Genomic DNA, 18,433 nt, shown 5'->3' with positions numbered 1-18,433 from the left:
TTCTTTTTGGGATTTAATATATTTCCAAAAGAAATTTGAGTCCTCTATGAGAGAGCTTTCGACAACACTCATGTAACTGTTATAACATTTAGTAGAGAGCTTATTACATTCTGCCCTCATTTTTTGAAAGGCAGTATAATCGATAGCCAGGCGACTTTGTTTGAACCTCTTGTGCGATATTTTTTTGACGTAAATTAAGTCAATCAGTTCTTTTGAGAACCATTTCGGAAATTCAGTTTCCCTATAAACTATCAAATAAACTGTCAAATGTTGATTACTCCTTCACATTCAAAGTAAAATGTTTTCCGCAGTATCTCATATCTGATAAATTGGCTCGAGAATCAAATATCCGCTTGCATTTTGCCGATCACGTAAACTTAATAGCGATCTGAGTTCCTTGTGGCGTGCATACAAGAATATCCGGCCAAAGACGTTGGAGTATTGGGCGGTCCAAGAAGCCTGACGATGCCGTCCCTACCGACTACCTATGTGCGATGTAATGCGCGATACGTAAATGCATCAATCAACCTGGGCTCCGGGCATAATAGGGACTAGACAGGTCACAGGTTTATCTGTATATTTGAGGTAGAAATGGGAAACAAGGGTGGGTGGGAAGGGAAGGCCCTTTTAGCCCCCGGCGCCGTAATATCCTAATATAAACGTCACGGAATACCCATGATATTGTGGTTCAGAAGAAGGTTACACCCAATAACCTCGAGATATGAGATCATTTATAAACTTGGGGAGCATCTTGGTTTGATTGTTTGTTTTCTGCATCATTTATCAAACGATATTACGGTTACCTATCGCGACACCAAATTGCTTGCAATTCTTCAATGAATGATAGGTATCCGTATTATAATGTACAGTGTGTTAAGAGACGTACTTGACTTACTTTAACCAATTATTGCTGATCTTATTTGCTGTAAAAAATGTTGATGAAATTATGGTATCCAGGCACTTTTTTATTATTATTTTTCGAAACCAAACAATAACAAAAAATTCTTTCACAAGTCGTCACTGGTTACTGCTGAGTAGCCGCCCAAACCCTCACTCTGCCCCTAACTATCCTTTCCCCATGGAGAAAACTTACTTATATTAAATATTGCCGGGATAAAACGGGACTGCAGGCCTCTAACGACTGAATGACAGATCGCCTAACAAACTATCAGTAAACTCGGATATGTTATGAGGATGTCGGAACACGTGTTCATAAAAATTCTAATATGGTCGAATTTCGTCATTATATTTATCAGAAAAATCGCAGCGATATGTTCCGATATATTCTGATTGGACTAATATTTTATTAGAAAATAGCTTGCCATCTAGTTTTTAACAGAATTTTAATAAATCATTCATATTCATTTTTCTCCGTGAATAAAAGTTTAATTTTTCTCCGTGTGAAAAAAAATGTCACTGGAGACCCAAATTTCATTTTAATTATTTACTCCAATTAATGTCAGGAATCACTGGTTTAAGTAAGTCCCTTCACACCTGTATTAGATTTCAAAAAAATATGTTCGTCAATGATAATGTAAAATATTATATTTTTATAAGTACTAGTAATGCTCACCTGTTGGCAGTTGGCATCATCTTGTATTACCATTTCGTATAATATTTCATGGAATTCATTAACTCTAATAATTAACTCTAAAAGCTTTAATATTATTTAAATAATATTAAAGCTTTTTTAAAACTTGTTATTAAGCAAGCTCCTCCGTTCATGAAAACCACAGTGCATGTGACAGAGGCGTCCATTTTTGCTACCGGAAGTGCATTAGCGCCGCGACGCCCTCTCGCCGCGGGATCTGCCGTCTCCAGCACACATTGCGCACACAGCACTGCCTACCTAACTACCTACCACGGCGCACAGTGCACACTGCACATTATATCTATATAATGGCGTTTCACATGACGCGATGCGAAGCTGTACTCGTAAGCCTGGGTCCACCTCGACAGCCTCGAATGTAACACATCACTGTGGCGCTTTTCGAACTTCCCCCAACTTTTCAGCCGGTTTCCTGTTCGCCCTTCCCCTCTCCCACCCACAACCTTCACCCCCCTCCACCAGCCCTCGGAGGACTTCCGGCCACCGCTCCGGATGCCACTTTCGCCACAGCCCCGGGTTATTTAAGCTGAAGGAAAAAACTGCGATAATAGTTAGTTTAACCCCTGAGAACGCGGCCGCCTTTTTTGGGGGTACAACGAATGAACTTTTATTTGACGGCTCAATTCATTTCATACATCATTATTTTTATAAAATGTTATCTTTATGTGAGCGATTGTACTTGTGTACAATTGTGATTGTGCTGAGAAATTAATGTTAATCATACATTATTTTACAAATAAATTAGGTAGAATTTACAATTTGAACTCGATTGAATGAATTCACCGCCAGTCCTAACTTACTTGGTTCATGGTTGAATGATACAATAAAGAATTTCAAACGCATTCTTTACCGGGACGCTGTGTTTCCGATGGAACCTAGCAAAAACTTATTTTCAATACACGAAAAAATCATTTGTATTCAGTCCGTGGGCCAGAGATGGTTGCTCATCGGATTCCGCAGAAATACACTGCGAATGACGGGGCCGATTTTTTTAGTTTGAAGAGGGTCTCACGGTGGTGGGTGCCTCCCCCCCCTCCCCCCACCTATTTCCTCCCACTCCCGCGCTTCTTTACAGCCCCCCCGCTGTGTCAACTTCGCCTCGCAAATTTTCTTTTATCATTTACAGCGCGGCAATGTAAATAATGAGAAGACGTATGTCAACGTCACGGCCCAAGGAAAAATAACACCTGTTTCACGCGGGTTCGGATTTAATCGTAATTGTCGTTCCCGGTGACACTTACACGGAAAAAGGTTTCCTAGCTGTTTTGGAGAGAACCATTTAACGTCGCACTTAATGATACAAACATTAAATACACCGATCTTAATTTAACGGACAATTTGCTAAATTGGACAAAAAACTTCCTAGCATTATTCAGGTTTTATTCGGTGTTTGGTTACTCGATTATACCGCCTTACCTACCTTATGACCTAGTTTTATCTTTATGTTTACCTTGCAGAATGGTTGATCTCCCTAGATTGGGTACATTTTGTATTTTACCATCCACACTTCGGAGAAAATCCCTTTAACCACGCCTAAACGAACCAGGGTGGATAGTGCTGGTCGTCGTGCAATGGGGAACGGCTATGGAGAATGGGCAACGGTCGCGGATCGCGGGACCCGGGCAATGCCAATGCTCGGGTCATCCCGTGCAGTTTTTCCAACCCGACCCAGTTTGTAAAAACGCCCGCACAATACTCGGGTGATAAACGACCGCTCGAAAAATGGAAAATTTATCGGCGCTCAGATTATAAATCAGGCTGGCTGTACCTATACAAGTGTACGTGCGAGTATATCTCAACTGTCGAATAATAAATGTTTGTTCCGAAAGTAATGATGTGGACGATAGATCGTGATGAATAGCTCTGCATGTGTCCGAGGGAATTATTGCGGGCTGAGGACCGATCATAAAACAGCTGACGATGATTCACAAGAGGGTTCCCTGTTTATTATCCTTGTTCGACAAACAGCAGCTCATTTACACCCAATTTCATTCCTTTTCTGAACTTTTATGTACGTGTGTACCTTTTTAAATATACTTAAAGTCTAGATTTAGAGGTTTCATATGGTGTGGTATATTAAATACAATTCTAGTATTATTTTGTTTTATTCATTTAACACCCGTAAAAGTACACGTAAGAATATGTTTTAGAATTTTGAAAAAATGCATAATTTAGAACATGAAAACGAAATAATAAAAATAAGATATCAATATACAAAAATACATTCATACTTGAAATAAAAAAATACAAGAAACAAAATTTATAAAAGATGCAGTGATCAGATAGGTTAATAAAAACACAACCAAAGGTTCAAGAATACGGTTGGAATAGGCTTTTTTATACTATCCACAAAACTTACCAAGTTAACATTAAACATATCAATATAATATACTATGATTTATGTGTGCTTTATTTTGTATCGATTAGACGTGAAACAAACTTCGGTTGATTCCGTCTGAGAGTGGATATAGATAGAAATAGAATAAGGTAAAAAGTTTTTTGCTCGCCGCCAGTAGTGTTTTTAGTTTTACACTATCAAAATAGTTATACTGCACTTACTTCGATTTGTTTCGGGTTTAATTTATTTTTTATTATCTCGACACAATCGGAAGCAATTTAAATTTCTTTAACGCGCTTCTTTTGCATCCTGCTTTGGATAAATTTCCCAAGGAAACACATTGTGCCGTTTTTTATCGCGCTTTAAACTTGAGTAATATCTCGTATGGCAGTATCGGCGTAGTATTCCCTGTAAATGGCAAACGCCGCCCTACGGAATGTGCTCCCGCACCTCTTTGGCGGCAGATTAAATAAAAAGTGTTAATCTTTTTCTATTATGTCATTGAAAATGTATTCATCCGAGTTATCGTCAATCATTTTTTGCCCGTCATTTTTATCGGGTTCTCGGATAATAATTGCAACGATAAATCAAAATGACATGCATCCTTCCCCGTTACCCTTCCTTCCCTCCTTGTCCCGCCCCGCCCCCGCCCCGTCATCGGGGTGGGGGTGTGACAATTGTTTCGGAGGGATTTTTCCTTTCTCCGAAGGGCGGCCCCCTCACGAAGAAAAATCTCCAGATTAGTGCAAGTGACGTAAACTGCAATTAAACGGATGCACAATTGTCGAGATTATTTACGTTCGAGTAATTAATATCGTCTTGAAGGGGTGGCTTAGTTTCTGTGCTCAACGTATTATCGTTTTGTTTATGTTTTAAACTTAGAGGTCGTTGTGTTGATATTTCATTGATATGGAAAGTGGTTTTTGAAATTAATAAATCAAATAACTATGCACAAATTTTCCGTAAATTTGTAAGTTGACTATTTCAATTAAAAGAGTAATGAATATCAACAAACATCTTTCGATACGATACCATTTTGCCCATTATTTTCATAAAAATATCATTAAACTAATGTGTCTCTAAAACCTCTGTTGCTTACTAGTTCATCGAATCATTTTGCTTGTAGATGATAAAAATAATTTATTTTAATTAATTCAATTTCATATCTATTTTTTAAAAATCGAGTAAAAAATAATCATTCGTCAATTATATCATACAGAATAATTGAACTAGTTTTGTAAACTTTTGGCGGTTAAAATTTCGTATGGAAAAATGCAAAATGATGCGAGAAACTAGGCAAATATTTTTTTAATTTTCACAGCGGAGAAAAGAGATGTTTTTATCATATCATAACGTATAAAATTTTACACTGTATTCAAATCCTGCATCGTTACTCTTAAATGAATAGAGATGGTTTTATTGCAGTTATGAAATTCAATTGCTACCGAATTATTTACGACCAATTCCGGCCAAACTTTTGCTCAGTCCAATCGGTGCGCAATGTGCAATGGACAGGATAACGTTTGACCCGAATAACTATTTAATTTCGATGAAAGCAGAGATATGCCAATTGCTTGATCCAATGTTGCACTTAATGCTATTTGCCGTAATTCAATACCATCTCCAATGTCAAAATAAACTGTTACAATGCACAAGGGCGAACTGCTGAGATTCCTCTCCCATGTTACGAATGCAACAATTGATATTTTAAAGTATTGTCTGTTAAAAAAATGCAGATGCGGATGGAAAAGGGGGAGAGAAAGCATTCACGTGTCCTAATTGAAACTATCTCTTCAAATTGACATCCACGCAGTGCCAAAATGATAGTGAACAAAAAAATTATCACCACTCAGAAATTATCGCATCTCGGAAACTGGTTTCGAAGAATTAGTTTTATTTATTTATTATTAAAACAATACAGGATTATAAACATACGTTCTATTCAAGTTGAAATAAGAACAGTGATGGAAAATGTGTTTAATGGCACAGTAATAATATAATATGTAATAAAGTGGCGATATGACGCCATATGACTTGGTGTTGCATTACGATTTCTCGCAACTAGAGATTCATATACAAGCTTATTGTTCCACTTGAGAAGCTCGAAACATAAGCTGTCAAAAATTGTTCCGGAGGTTTGTTGGGCTCTAAAATAGACTTAAACTACACTAAAGGTGAGTTAACGATAGAAACAATCATCCATATGACATTATTTATTAAACTCATAATTATTATGTTCGCTCAGTTCACATAACCTCAAAAAATCGTACGATTTGTGCTCCGTGACAGACCGCACCGCGCGGTGGTTGTCAAAAACTGAAATAATCCCCTCCCCTGCCGCGGCCGTCACGTTTTGAAAGCGCGGAGAACGGACACGGAAAACACGAACATTGCGTTTTCGAACACAAATGTGGATGGGAACGCCCCCTTTTCGAATGTTTGAGCCAATTTTTGTCGTAATGTTTGAATTAATGTTATGGAAACTGTCGCTGGAGACGCGGCTTTATATAAAAAATTTAAACTTTTTTTTTTTTAATTAAATAAAAATAAAAAAAAATCTGTTCTCTGTATGCACTAAATAAAACTGAGTTAACCGTAAAAGTGTGTAAAAGCCCACAAGGGAGTTGATTAGTATATCCATTTAGATTATTAAAAATAACGCGATATAATGTATGTGATGACAATTCCTTTTAAAATGGGAATGATTTGATTAAACGCAAATGGGTATCTGAATTGAAACGAATGCTTTTAGCGCCAATTCAAAGCAGGTGCCTAGTGTTTAACTACGCTTTCAATCAATCAAATTGAATGCATTAAATTGTCCGAATTGTGTTCCGCGTATTTATTAAAAGTGCTTCCTAGCAAATAATGCAAAGCCTTTATATGTTTTATTCTATGTACTATAATTAAATTATTTTCATTTGAAACTCTGCTTCGTTTCTAGCGCGTTTTTCTAAGAAAACTAGTAGGCAAATTTGTAAACAATGTTGGTAAATTACACTGGAGTCAACTACCATCAACCTGTAACCTTTTGGTACCATGTTTGCTTAGTTAGAAAATAAGGTATTTAACTCAGTTTGTAGATTAATTGCAACTACATCACACTGTAGATTAATTGAGTTGTTTCGCCGTTTGGTAAACATAGGTTTATCCTAAGTATCGTAAATTAACTTTATACTAAGACATTAGTCCCTTACGCGGTAATGAGTCCCGAATATATCGGTTGCTTAACGCGATTCCTGGGTAAAGTTTCAAAGCTAAAGGACGTAGCGGTGGCGAACATAATATGGACGAGCCCGTTTCATTGATGAATTTAGCTTATATAGCAGGTACTTCCGGATTAAGAAAATAGATAGGGCATTTATCCCATTTTGCTGCGTAAGTGATTTATCAAAGATAAACTAGTCGCGAAATCACTTGAAAGATTTTCAAAATCCCTTCTCCCTCCGCTTAACTGGAGTGAAAGGGCTCGTGCTCCGTGCCATCGATACATTCTTCTTCTCCCATAATTAAAAGTAGCGAAATCCTCTCCTGTCCGTTATTCTCTCCGGGAGGATTTGCACAGGGCCTTCGCGGAGGTAATATTAGCCTCTGCTACGAGAGGGTGATTCATTTGAAGTCGTTATGTTCCCAGCGTGAATAATTATAACGTCCTTAGTGCTTCTTTACGGAGCTTGGGAACACCGTCTCCCCACACCAGTGGTGGAGCCTCCACTCGTCTGCTCTCTGCTCTGTGCTCTTGTTACTAACTGTACTGGTACTAAGCACTTGGATTCCCGCCCCTCGATGTGTTCTGTACCAATTGCCGCTTCCACCACCATCGCAAGACGAAATAAAATCGCACACAGTTTTTTTTTAAAGTTTCCGGCATTTTACAATGCGAAGTAAATATTTCCCACTCTAAAAATACAGTTATATATGCGTGGAACAAAAATAGGTTTTATATTTAAGGTATTCCTGGTTTGGGTACGTCATTGGAAAACAGACGCAAATATACATAAGTCACGACATTTACAAATCATTTATAAGGAGCTATTTACAATTAGCATTCCGAGTAGCACTATAAAAATAGTTTAGGGTGGTTTTACCCGATGATAATGCGATGCTCCGAACAGATAGAAAAGTGAATAAGAATGTAATTAATTAGGTTTGTGCCAGCAGATTTGCCATTTGCCAGGTGCCATGTCAGGGCGTCATTTAACAGCGGTGCAGCCACGAGCCACGATTTTCCAGGGAAAAATGCCCGCCGCTTCCGAGTGAGATAATGTCACCTGACATAGCTTGCTGGTTGCTTGGAAGACGCCAGGAGGCGATAGTATCGCTGTCAACCCCACCAGCAATAAATTAGGCGGGAATGTCGCGTGACAAACCGCCTAGCAGGACGATAAGACCCTCGGCCTGCGCCCCCGCCGCCTTACCGCCCCCCGTCCCACCCAAAGATAACACTCAACTTACCCGTATGTTTTCTTACTGTCACAATGCTAGGCCTCCTTTTGTCGAGCTGAATACTGCAATACTAAATCGTTCTCACAGGGGTGGCTAGTGGCTACCATGCCGTTCTATAGTAGAAGCTAAAAATCCCTGCGCAAAGAACGCGTCCGGCTTTCAACGCCATGTATTTATTTACGCGTTCATCGAAAACACACCTTCAAAGTTATTGTAACTTAGTAAATCTCGAGTTTTAATTTGTTTCAAAGTAGACCAACTTTTCATTTCCATTGTCAAGACACTATCTTATTAAGCAACGTCATCAGTATTGTCGTAAATGGAACCATTTATTCTTAAATAAACGGTGCGTTCAAAAAATGGAATTAAAAATCAACTCTATTTCTTATTCTCTGTGTATAAATATAAAAGTAATTGAAAGCGAGACAATAGTGTCGATCAATCGAGATGTACGTTGGTTCCTCCTGCTCGTGCTGGATACTGGTAGCAGCGAACGGTTACCACTATCCCACGACTATTGTAATCCGCTGTTCCGTGAATATTCTATAGATTTTCCGTCTAATTAAGCACCACGACAATACGGTCAAAGAAAGAGAAACACTCCAAGTTTCGATTCTCTTCGTTTTTTGTTATTCCTCAGATGAAAAATCTTTAATTGGAGGCAAAACCAGCCCGGAAACTGGAGAGGGCTTTCGAACCAAAACTTTCAGATGAATAGAATGTTAGGATAAAGAAACAGGAGAGAAATACATGAAGGGGTTAGGGAAAGCAATGGAAATTGTGTTTATTTACAGCTCTATCATTAACTCGTTATTTATGTTACACGGCATTCAATGTATTATGTTCTTATAATATAAGGTATTCAATAGCTTGTTTTGATCTCTTGCTTTCAATATTCGGAAAAAAGGGAGTACCAAACGTTTACGTTGCAAATTTTCAATAGCAACTCTCTCAAGTTGTCTTTTGTGGTCTCCTTAACATTACAATGAATTAATTATTGTAATGAACTAATATGTTAATGAATTAATAAATTCAGATTAAATAAACAAATATTGTATTTTCCCCTAAATCTGTATATCTGACTGATTGCTTTGAATTAATAAAAACACAACACTTCCACACGATAAAATACCCAGCTTAACTTTTCCGCGAAGTATTATCAATTCATGGTTTAACTTTATCAAATATATTATCATGATAATGAACATTAAAAACTTGTTTTGAAGATTGTTAAGCGCTTAGAGGAAGTACCGTTCTTTTAATTTAATTTTCTTATCTTGATAATTTATCTGCTTATAAACCCCGAGAACAGATTTTATCTGCTTATAAACCCCGAAGAACAGATTTTAATATTTTACAAGGCCCATCAAATTATTATTATGGGGAATTTTACTATACTTAATTTTCACATTTGAAGCCAACTATCGATCAGAGTTAGTAGAAGTCTGGCTTGACAATAAAACGTAGAAATTTAATAAAGTAGATTTTTTTCATTGCTATGGCTACACCGATTAATTCCAACTCCCGGTAATGGCTGTTTGAAATTACACATTTAATCGGTAAAATGGCATAGTATTTTTTTTCTGACGACTTAACTTTTTTGCGCGCGATTTCCATGGATTTAATATGTGATAAATAATAACTTATTTCTTGCGTGCACTTCAAGAGTAGGTACTAAAAAGCACTTTCCCATTTAATTATCTCGCTTACAAAGTGTTAAAAGATATGGTCAAAGATTAAATTAGGTACCTCAGAATAACGGTGTAGAAGTATCTCCTCTCGTAAAGTACGACTAATTTCTAAACAGTGTGTACACATAATCTGGAACTTGGACAACGGTATTCTCTTAAGGCGATGCCCTACGTCGTGTAATATTTTAAATTGAGCCGCTATCAATAATAATCCTTACGTAGATGGCGGTAAGGTTTAAATTCCCGCTTAACACCTTCCGCCTGTTTTGATTTATGCAAGAAAAAAACATGGCCAAAAAGTGCCTTTTATTTTATTTTGTTGATGTTCAGGCATAAATGTTTAAAAAAAAACTTTTTATAAATAACTTAATTTGCCACATTATACAATAAAATAATAACCGAAAATGGGTTCGTAAGTAGGAGATTTTGAACTTTAAAGCAGTTTTCATATGCGTTATACATAATTTTTTTCTGGGCTTATAAAAAGACTTATCTTAAAAATACTCGATTATTTCAAAGGTCAAGATGTATTCTACTCTCAGTATTTAATTAAGGCATCTGAAACATTTCTAGGCGACCAAATTTTCAAACCAAAAACACATGATTTTGCATTACTGCGTATGGCATCGCCTTAAAGTTACATATTTTTTCCTTTGAGCATTTTTTTTGCTGAATTTCAAATGAATTTAAACGAAAACTCTATATTTTTGAACATTTATTTGTCATATCTACATTATTTCCAAATCTGCTTCTGTTCCTGTTCAATGTTCATTCGGCTAACTCTGCCGGAGTTAGTTTGTTGGAAAGTGGCAAGTACAGCGGGCAAGTACATCGGGCAAGTACAGCAGGCAAGTACAGCGGGCAAGTACAGCGGGCAAGTACAGCGGCCGTCATTGGTCCACCGGGAGAACGGTCCACCGGGGGCGGCGGGGCGAGGAGAGAGGGAGAAAGGCATATCCAAACGTACGTTATTCAGAATTCGAGGAAAACTCACGAACTTTCTTCCGCGATTTATTGTTTGAAACGAAAGTTTATCTCGATTCCCGGGCTTCATTTTAATTGGAAACCATTGATTTCCCAGTATAAGTAGATTTCCCAGAGCCATTGTGATTTTATTTATTCCCTCTGCCCTAATAAATAGTGCAACTACTCCATTTTACTACTTCAACTCTGTTTCTAACTATTCCAACTCCAGTGGTAGATTATTATGTATTCTGTAGGTTTTCAGTCAGAATAATAATTAGCAATTACTGATGTGAACATTATACCCAGTGAATATTATAAAATTTATTGAAATAATTAAAGTTGCTGATACTAGATAATAAAGTAAAAACAACTCCTAGGCAAACTATTTTGCTCGGCTAAACAGTTAACTTGTGATAATTTAAGTGTCATTTTTTAAATTGGAACTGACTGTGGGAGCAATTCATACAAGCGATAAAGTAATAAGCGTAGCGTAGATAACAAATATAATTTATTGTAATAAATTAATTATTAATTATATATTTGAAATTTGGTTAAATTTTTGACAGATGTCGTAGATTTTCAAGTTTACTAATGGCATTCGAACGGTAAATTTCTGATCGACTCTACAATGAGAATGTTTGTTTTTGAAATGCAATGAATGATCCTGAGGCAAATATTTTTTTGATAAATACTTTCAACTTCGCAATTTTCAATGCGCAAATCCTAGAATAAGTATAACACCTGATTTTCACAAGTACCTATGCGCTAACGATTTATTAACTATCATATATTTAAACACGTACGATAATTTATAAAATTCGAGCTTTCGAGCACCAGTTATGTATTGTTTTAATTAGAAAGATTTATTCTTTAACGCGATCCTCTGTCGAATAAAAACTAATTTGGAAAGCTCTCTGAAATACGAATGCAATTTCTCCTGTTCGAACTTTGTACTCCCACACTCCTAAACTCGTAGCACTCCAACACTCTTGGCACCCCGGCACTCCTGGCACCCCGGCACAGTGGGGTTAAAATTCACGAATTTCAAACGAATTTCTTTCCACCGTCTGTGCAGTTAGGACATTAGCATAAGACACTGTTTTATCGCCAGTGTTTACGAATTATCCGGGGGGGGGGGTCGGGCGGAGGTTATTTGTCTCGGCGAGTAGGAATTTCCGCCCTAGCGACAAACTAACGAACTATTCGCGCTAGGGGTGCTTCTCGCCACCCCCGAATCATTCCTCGTTGGATTCGCCGTGAAATACAGGCTGATTTCGTTACTTTTAACATTGTTCACACTGGCAGGTATTCCTGTTGAGCAGGGGAAAGTTATAACCTCTGAGAATGATTATATCATGCCTGTTAAAAGAAGAACATATGAACATGAGTAAAACCTAGCCTCGCAAGAAGAGGTGTATTACCAATGAAGGTGCAAATCATTGTGATTGCTAGTTGGTATCTTTTTATTTTATAAATTACTATGAAACTATTATGAAGTTATTATGAAGTTCTTTACATTCACGGTGCTCATCAGGGGGAATTCCTAGTAGGTTGTTGTTAGTGTTATACTTGTGCTGCCTTCATCTTATTTGACGTTTACTTAGCCATATTAATGTTGTGTTATTATTTATATCCGTGGTATTTTTAAAACTTATTTTGTCTTAGTAATTTTTATAATTTCCTCATCTACCGTCTTCATAAACCTTCTGGCATCCAGCTATGAGCATAATGCGTCCCTCAAATGTCTTCTGTTTTATGGACTCTTGGCGACTCTAACCGATCCCAACCCGAAGCCGTCAGTTGTGTTTCTTTTCCCAACCAAATACTTCGTCCGAAAATATTAGAATCCCAGCGGTTATCTTGAGTGTGGAGTTTTACAACAACCTTTGCCTTGCCTCACAAACTTCAGCTTCGCATTCGTATAAAACCCATCACATTATAAAGTGAGCCATTTGGCAATCGCGCCCCTGAGCGGTGAGCGGCCCCTGTATCTAGTCTAGTATCTGGGTCCCTTCCTCACCAAATGAAAGCCACCGGCGACGTATGATTATCAACTTGATTAATGTTCACCTCGGGCGTATTAAAATTCCTAGTCACTACTAAAAGCAGCCGTCGGCAATCGAACCCGCTGTACGAACACGAGCAGTTCAGTGGTACGGGGTTCAGTACCTATTCAAATGAAGCGAGCTCGGTTCTTAACGAGTATTGATTCACTTTCTTGTCGAGGAACTGGAAATAGGCGAACGGCCGGGACTTAACTTTTTGCGGCCCAGTCAGCATTTTGGACACGGACTTTTGATAATGATCATCAAATATTTCGTTTGGCCCTATCGTAATTCCTCATAACGAGTACCTACCCTCGATTCCCCGGAAAATAATACCACCCGAATCAACCTTAATGCTTCATAAAAAGAGGATGATTATAAGTAAATTGGAAAAGTTGCGATATCAGCCCCTGAAGGTAATCAACTTCTCTTCTACACCTATTATTTCCGTCAATGCTACATTCATTTCATTTGCTTTTAGATAATAATAATTCTGAATAACTATTTTATTGAATTTTTTTAATACATTCGGGGAATAGTTAAGAAATACAGAGTAAAACAAAAAAAAATAAAAGGTAACATAAAAAATTATAAGAAAAAAAATCAAAACCTATATGTGGGTATTATAATACAGGGTTTTCCAATAAGAGTATTTTGATATTCAATCGTAAAAGATCAATGGTTTTGTTGCTTGTGTGGCACGTAGCGCCGTCTTGTTGAAAGTAAACGTTGTCCAGATCAATACCATCCAATTCCGGCCATAAAAAATCATTAATCATCTCTCGATAGCGCAATCCATTCACCGTAACTGTTGCTCCAGCCTCATTTTCGAAAAAGTAAGGTCCAATGACTCCGCCGGACCATTAACCGCACCAAACAGTCACACGTTGAGGATAGAGAGGCTTTTCGAGCCCCACATGTGACAATTTTGCTTGTTGACGAAGCCACCGAGGTGGAAATGGGCCTCTTCACCCAAGATGATTTGCATTTGATTCACTGAAGTGAATTTTAATTTTTTTTTTCTCTACCGAAATAGCGGGCTATTCAAAATAACACCTCTTATTGGAATAACCTATATTTGTACTTATCACATTACTACTTAGGGTTTCAAGAAATTGAGTTCCAGTTGAGGTTATAGGGTAGGTAGAGGGTTGGGAAGATAGTGGTCTTTGTCAATAGGGAACAACATAAGTATTGGGATTTTATTTAGGTTGATTTGATTGTTGATGACTTTGCCATTAATGTTTTTGGCTTTCCGTAACTCTAATGCCTCCAAGTTACCAGGTCTGATTCCTATTCCATTCTTATGAAGAAACCTAACACCTGTGTTTTTATTAAATTTATGATATGTTTCAATGAGATGGTTGGTAAATTCGGAGAAGGCATTACTATTTAGGCATCTTAGGTGCTGTTTGACCCGGATACCCCCGGACCACCTAAGATACCTAAATAGTAGTATAAATGTATAATGTAAACAGAGTGATGAAAGTGTGAAGTTTACTTAGCGACAGCCGTAGCCTGTAGCCTGTAGCCAGTAGGTACTAGGGTAAAGTTGACGATGTTCACGTGTCTTGTTGTCCCCAGGGTGCCTGTTGGACGGTGGAGGCCGCGGGCCGCCAGATGTGCCGCCCAGAAATCTCAACACCATGAGTCGACTAAACGGCCGCATCACGGGCAACCCCGCCGACCTGGCGGACTTCGAGCCCTCCTGTCTCGTCAGGACTCCGTCGGGGAACGTCTATATTCCTAGTGGTACGTCATCCGTTTCATTTTACTGTTTGTAATCTGAGGGCTGGTCCTGTGTAGGCACAATTAGAGCCAAGGCGCTGAATATAACCTAACACAGAGCCCTTGACGTTTTTAAATAAAATATCATACCATACAAGGAATAAAATTATGGTTGTATGATTTACATGTTGAAACACTGTTCATATAAATTCTTTGCAAACCTTCATTTTTCATTTTTCCCTACAGCATTACCTTAACTTCAAAATTAACATTATTTGTATACCTTCTTCTTATTGTTTTTTTTTATCATAAGTAAATAAATAAAACAAAATGAAAAAATATGAAATCGTGAAACTTTTTTTCACTTCTTCACAACAATATTAAATTAGTATACAGTTACTTAAAAATATACATTACAACTTGCTTGATTTTGAATTTTAGAATTTCATTTCATATGTTTATTTCTATTCTTATTTTATTAGAATTTTTTATATTACCCACGCACAGGCAGTGGGCCTTTGTGGGTTCCCTTAACTTGCGTTTTTTTAAACATTTTATATGTTTGTAATTTTTATACTTAAAATGTTTGTACTAACTGTATATCTGTATATATAGAAAAATCAAGAAAAAATAAATAAATTACACACAGAGACATAACCGAAATTATTATTTTAATTAACTCTAATTTGGATATCTGAAATCGATACAAGAGATTTTTAAATAATATTTTCTTCCAGGAGATATTCAGAAAAATTGTTCAATGGACTACAAGTCCAACTCGTCGTGCAGCAGCCCTTCCAAGGACAAGGGGATGGGGGGCATGGGGGGCATGGGAGGGATGGGCGAGGGCCGCTGCGGCATGCCCTTCGCCGGCGCACCAGTTCTTCCGCTGCGCAACAACCTGCGCAGGCCACCCTCCAGCCACTTCCCCCCCGCAGCGGGCAGGTTCCACTTCCGTAAGGGCCTGGCCTCCAAGTGCACGTGGAAGTGCACAGCCATCGTGTCCATCATGCTGTCCGTCGTGCTCACTGCGGTGCTTTCTTATATCTCAGGTAAAAATGGTAAATAACTCAATTAACCAACTAATTTATCATCATTAGGTGAGTAGTTATGTACTAACAATACTAACTGCATCATTTCTTATCAATTTTATTATTCCAAGAAAGTAATTGAAATTTTTGGCATTTACGTACCTGCTTAATGGTCCATTCTGACATTTCAGTTTTAGTTGATCAACTTTTATCGAACAATTTTTCTAACTAAAAACTTGATCAACTTTATTGAAAGAAGGTTCTCACTTGTCAATATGCTTTCAAGTTGATAAACTAAATTTGAATCGTCTGAACTCGCTGTAACTGATTACTGGTAAATGCAGAATCGGTTTGTTTTTAAAATGTTAAAGAACAATGAAAACATTGTATTCCTTTCCAATTTATTTTGAAATAATGATCTCGCCTCGTTTTTATAAACATAATTGGAAATATCAATATTTTTAGATTTTTAAATCAAATGTAAATATGTACTTACCTTAGTTTAATTCTTGACGTTTTTAAGATTAGATATAAGAACTATATTAACGGCCTACGTGGTCAAGGGGTAAGGCTCTTGACTAGCAATCCGAAGGTCGCGGGTTCAATTCCCGGCGTGCGCAGGTAAATTTTATTTGATTAATTTGTGTTATTTCACAATTTGATTACTTAAATAATATACGGTATATTTGCCGCATGTTCCAGAGTGGAAGATACTCTCAGTATCGCCCCGGTGTAAGACCACCATTCAGATTTGAAAGTTTTTATGAAATGGCTTTAGCTTTGACGGCCGGCATAGTCCAGTGGTAACGCATTGGACTGCCATTCCGAAGGTCGCGGGTTCGAACCCGGCGTGCGCAAATAAATTTTATTTTGATTAATTTGTATTATTTCACAATTAATTAATTAAAATAATATATAGTATATTTGCGGCACGTTCCAGAGTGGATGATACTACCAGTATCGCCCTGGTGTAAGACCACCATTCAGAATTGAAACGTTGCTCCAAATGGCTTTAGCCGTGTTTAGTGACTAGATCTGAATAGCCAGGTACTTCCCCACCTTCCTCTTTCCCTTCCCCACTTACCTTCAGCCTCACAACATCCCCCAATTGGGGATGCCATAGTCTCACTGGCTCCAGACGGGAGCAGTTGGGACTCTTGTGAGGTATTCACTATAAAAAATAAAAATAAAAAACTGTTTTTGGTGACCAGTTATTAAGAGCCAGGTACTTCCCCACCATCTCCTTTCCCTCCCCAATACCTTCTGTCTCACAACATTCCCCAATTGTGGACGCCATAACCTCACTTAACCAACTCCTCCTAACTGATGGTTGGGAGCAGTTGAGACTTTTTTTTTTACTCACATATATATATTATATATAATCCCAATATATACCTATATTTTTTTTTAATAAATTTATACATATTATATTTTTATTTTATTTATATGTATTTATTATTTATTTTATATGTATTTTATTTTATATTATTTTATATGTATTTTAAATCTACATGATGTTTGTTTGTGTAATGTTGCAGCCTCAAACCTGCTGAACTGGTCGTACCAGAACACCAAGGCATGCACGGTGCTGGTGGGGGAAAATCCCGATATCTTCCCCGCCTCTAAGGCCACCACGCTGGAGACCAATAAGTCGCTCAGCAGCAGGCCGCGGCCCGGGGGCACCGCTGCGGGGGCACAGGCCTCAGGTAACCCACTCCACCCTCTCCACCCGCTCTACCCGTATAGTCGCTCTCGTAGACACGCTAGTCTCAAGCATGACTTACTTTCTTCTTCTGGCCTATCACTGTCTGGTGTTGTAGACTCGACTGTAGTTGGTGTTGTGCATGAAACTATTACTGCCGCTCCTCCTAGTGGGGTGCATGCTTTAGACGAGCGTCTTCCACCATATGGTATTACTACTACTCAGATTACTGCTGCTGATTCCTCTGATAATCCGCTGAATGATGATTACACCGCTTTAGTTGATTCAACTAATGCACGTACCATCGCAATTGACATTCTGTCCGGCATGGAAACTTTCACATCTCATGTGGAAACAGACACTGTTGTGTCGGAAATTCCCTCCACAACCGATTTTCCATTGGACATTATTGTCGCATCAGCAATTCCTTTCATTACTGGCATATTAGACCTAAAAGCAGAAGATAAAACAATAACTTCTTATATAACGAGTACTTTGATGGATGAGGATGACAGCACTACTGAAATTGTCATAGCACAAACTGATAACCAAGAAGAAAACAAAACTCCCGTTACTAACATAGACCCAAGCACGCAGACTTTAATTGTAGAAGCAAAGACCATTTCTGCAACGGAGTTGTTTACAGCACTATCGAGTACTGAACGAGACAATTCTTTGCTAATCATAAAACCAAATAATTCTAAGATCGTTGATTTTCCTGAAGAACCTGCCAATCAAATAAAAGATGTCAAAACAGTGTTCGATGCATCAGACTTGATGCAGCAAGATGAACTAACGATTGTCAATTACGAGAAAGATGAACAGGAATCTGATGAACTTAGAGATACAGAAGACGTCATAAACAATAAAGACGATG

At 37.9% G+C, this 18,433-nt stretch overlaps 1 protein-coding gene across 1 annotated transcript in view; it reads left to right on the top strand.

Annotated features, from left to right (window-relative positions):
- Nucleotides 1–18,433, top strand: part of Ten-m (teneurin transmembrane protein Ten-m) — a 540,838-nt gene that overhangs the window by 508,301 nt on the left and 14,104 nt on the right. The window contains exons 7-9 of the mRNA XM_089631518.1: nucleotides 14,680–14,847; nucleotides 15,561–15,875; nucleotides 17,393–17,560. Of these exons, the coding sequence (XP_089487644.1) occupies nucleotides 14,680–14,847; nucleotides 15,561–15,875; nucleotides 17,393–17,560 (651 nt within the window). The remainder of the gene's footprint in view (nucleotides 1–14,679; nucleotides 14,848–15,560; nucleotides 15,876–17,392; nucleotides 17,561–18,433) is intronic.

Source organism: Hesperophylax consimilis, chromosome 5, assembly GCF_061612785.1.
Source record: "Hesperophylax consimilis isolate HC1 chromosome 5, BYU_Hcon_1.0, whole genome shotgun sequence".
Lineage (NCBI taxonomy): Eukaryota > Metazoa > Arthropoda > Insecta > Trichoptera > Limnephilidae > Hesperophylax > Hesperophylax consimilis.
The sequence above is the reverse complement of the archived record's forward strand: the minus strand, read 5'-3'. Positions and strand labels throughout refer to the sequence as shown.